Source organism: Tupaia chinensis, unplaced genomic scaffold (assembly GCF_000334495.1).
Source record: "Tupaia chinensis unplaced genomic scaffold, TupChi_1.0 Scaffold143602_1, whole genome shotgun sequence".
NCBI classification, from domain to species: Eukaryota; Metazoa; Chordata; class Mammalia; order Scandentia; family Tupaiidae; genus Tupaia; species Tupaia belangeri.
Genome location: NW_006203448.1, coordinates 951,163 through 953,807, shown reverse-complemented (window position 1 = coordinate 953,807; position 2,645 = coordinate 951,163). Strand labels below are relative to the sequence as shown.

The following is a 2,645-nucleotide window of genomic DNA, read 5'->3' as shown; positions in this document are numbered from 1 at the left end:
GCGGCCCCTGCCCCGGGGGGGGCCCCCCAGGCGGCCAGCCAGTCTCTGGGGCTCCGCAGAATGGGTTTCTGGCCCCTTGTGTGGGGGCAGAGTGGGGGCACTAGTACCGGGTAGGGAGGGCTAGGGCGGGCCTCACCTTCTTTTCCTGGCCATCGGGGGACTCGGGGACAAAGCTCACGTTGATTTCCTCCACGTCGGAGCTGGAGGAGCCGGCCGAGTGCACGCTGAGCGCATCGGTGAGGTCCCCGCTGCCAAGGTAGGGGGCACATCTGAGCTGGTCACAGGACTTGGAGTGCGAGCTGCCGCCGGTGCTCAGCTCCGCACTGGGGGCCTGGCGGCTGGAAGAAGGGGCCAGCTCACTGGAGGGGCCTGGTCTGAGCCCTGCACTCTGCGCTCTGCGCTCCAGGCCTCGTGCTAATCCTCATCAGCACCCCATCTGGCCTTGCCATCTGAGAGCTGGTTGAGTAGCACCCCATTTCACAGAGGGAGAGGCGAGGTTTCTCCGATGCAGAGCGGTCAGCAGGGGGCGGTCCCGGGCCCAGCACTCACTCGCTCCAGCGCTTGACGATGGCCGTGCTCTTCTTGGTTTTCAGGGTGTTGCTGGCCGACTCAGAGGGGGGCTCCAGCTCACATGACAGGTTGTAGCTACAGGCAGAGGGCAGCCGTGAGGCTACTGGGGCTGCAGGGCTTTCCCAGAGCTGGGCCCGGGTGACCAGGCCGCAGGGCCCGATGCTGACCCAGGGCATGCACCCTGCCCTGCCAGGCCGACTTGGCACCCAGCTCACCTCTCAGTCTCACTGAGCCGCTCTGAGGCCCGGAACCAGGCCCGGAAGCGCTCCTCGGGCACGATGCTGTAGCTGTTGCACGCCGACTGCAGTAGCTTGATCTGCGCGATCACCTCGAACTCCTGGGCCGGGCGGGGAGGGCAGGATGGCAACGGCCTGGCAGTGCCAGTGCGGGTCCTCTCCTCCCCCGTGGTCAGGCTCCAGTTCAAACCCACGTGAGGGTCACATCACTTACCTTCCTCCTCTTCTCGAAGTTGATGAGTCTCCCCTGGAAGGCAGACAGCAGAGTCCATTAGAATGCGTCCCTGGACCACTGCCGCCCCACTGCACTACCGTGAGTGCCCACTGGGGGCCAAATGCGCACACATCTGGACCTGGCTGCACTACCATGAGTGCCCACCAGGGGCAGGGCACGCACACACCTTCCAGCCCAACTTGCTCTGAGAACAGAGACCAAGGCTCGAGGAGAGATGGTCCAGCTCAACCACTCATGTTCGGCCTGACCTCAGAGGGTCTGGACACACCTCTCCACCATGGGCTACCCTGAGGTACACACTGTGTCAGCTCAACAAACCCTCCTGGGGCTCTGTGGTCCCGGCCCAGGGTGTCGCCAGCTAGGACCCAGAGGTTTACTGCTGCATAGGAGGAGCTTGGTGGTCCAGCACGTGGGGCCACTATGGGGATCTCGTGAGGGCCCAAGCTCAGGGCTCAGGCAGGGGCTCTGTCCTCCAGCCCCCCACCCGCCTCGGGCCCCAGGCCACTCACATACAGATAGTCCTTCATGGCTGTGTCCAGCATCACCAGGTCAGTGAGGAACGTGCCCAGGTAGGGGACAGTACCCTGGATGACACCCTATGGCAACAGGTGGGACGGTGAGCCAGGCCCAGAGTCCCTTCGATGCAGGCTTCTCAGCTGCAGACCTTCACCCGACCCCAGCCTCTCCCTCGGAGCAGCCTGGGGACCTTCAGCCATCACTGAGTCTTCCTGGACTCTGTGGCCCCAAATCTCTTGTCACCTCCTAGGCCACACCTGCCCTGAGCCCAGCCCTGCTGCATCTCACGGGGCACTTCAACTATGGCCACAGGAGGGAATGGCTCCCTTCTCCCCAACCAGGAGCCAGCTCGCCATCCCCCTGCCCTGGCCCAGTTGCACACTCACTGTCTCTTTTGGCCGCTTCTGGGCTCTCCGGGGGTTCATCTCCAGGGTGGCAAACTTGGAGGTACCCTCCTGCCAGGGTGGAGGACGGGGTTAACAAGGTCTTGATCCCTCCCACGCCCCGGCCTCACCACCTGCTGGTGCCCACGTCCTGCCATGGCAGGGCCTCATGCTGCTGCTTTATTTGGGGGGTGCGGGGGAGGTTTTCACTATAGGGTGTGTGCGCTCACCAGACAGAGACAGACAGAGAGATAGAAAGCGAGAAATCACCCCCCCGGGGGGGATGGCCACACCACAATCCCTTCTCCATTCTCCTCTCAGGATCTTGGGCACAAACACACATGCGCCCGGCATGAGTTTTAAGCCACCGGGTCTGGGACTCAAACCATGGTTGACTACATGGGAGTCCAGCGACATAGCCATTATGCTAACTGCTGGTCCCTCGTGCTGCTTCTTGAGCCTTGCCTCTCTGGCATCTGTGTCCCCCAGGGTGGCAGCCTGGCTCTGAGTCTGGGTCCTCGTCCGGGAGGTGCAGACGGGTACCACACCCACCTTGGGGGCTCCAGGACAGCTCCGCACCCCCGTTTTCTAGAAAAGGAAACTGAGGCCCAGAGGGGCTGCGACTTGCCCAGGGCACACAGTACTCAGAGGAGAGCGGGCTGGTCCCTTTCAGCTGCGCACCCCCCCCCCCAACGGGACGGACGA

The 2,645-nt window shown here is 63.4% G+C and overlaps 1 protein-coding gene across 3 annotated transcripts in view; it reads right to left on the bottom strand.

Annotated features, from left to right (window-relative positions):
• The window catches only part of RALGDS (ral guanine nucleotide dissociation stimulator), a 49,301-nt gene that overhangs the window by 4,647 nt on the left and 42,009 nt on the right, over window positions 1-2,645 (bottom strand). For 2 of the 3 annotated variants that reach the window (XM_006164298.3, XM_006164297.2), the window contains exons 10-15: window positions 1,944-2,012; window positions 1,551-1,637; window positions 1,021-1,053; window positions 786-907; window positions 550-645; window positions 137-338 (exon numbers count right to left, since the gene is read on the bottom strand). In XM_006164298.3, coding sequence (XP_006164360.1) covers window positions 137-338; window positions 550-645; window positions 786-907; window positions 1,021-1,053; window positions 1,551-1,637; window positions 1,944-2,012 — 609 coding nt within the window. The remainder of the gene's footprint in view (window positions 1-136; window positions 339-549; window positions 646-785; window positions 908-1,020; window positions 1,054-1,550; window positions 1,638-1,943; window positions 2,013-2,645) is intronic. The other variant, XM_027766619.1, reaches the window with a different exon arrangement.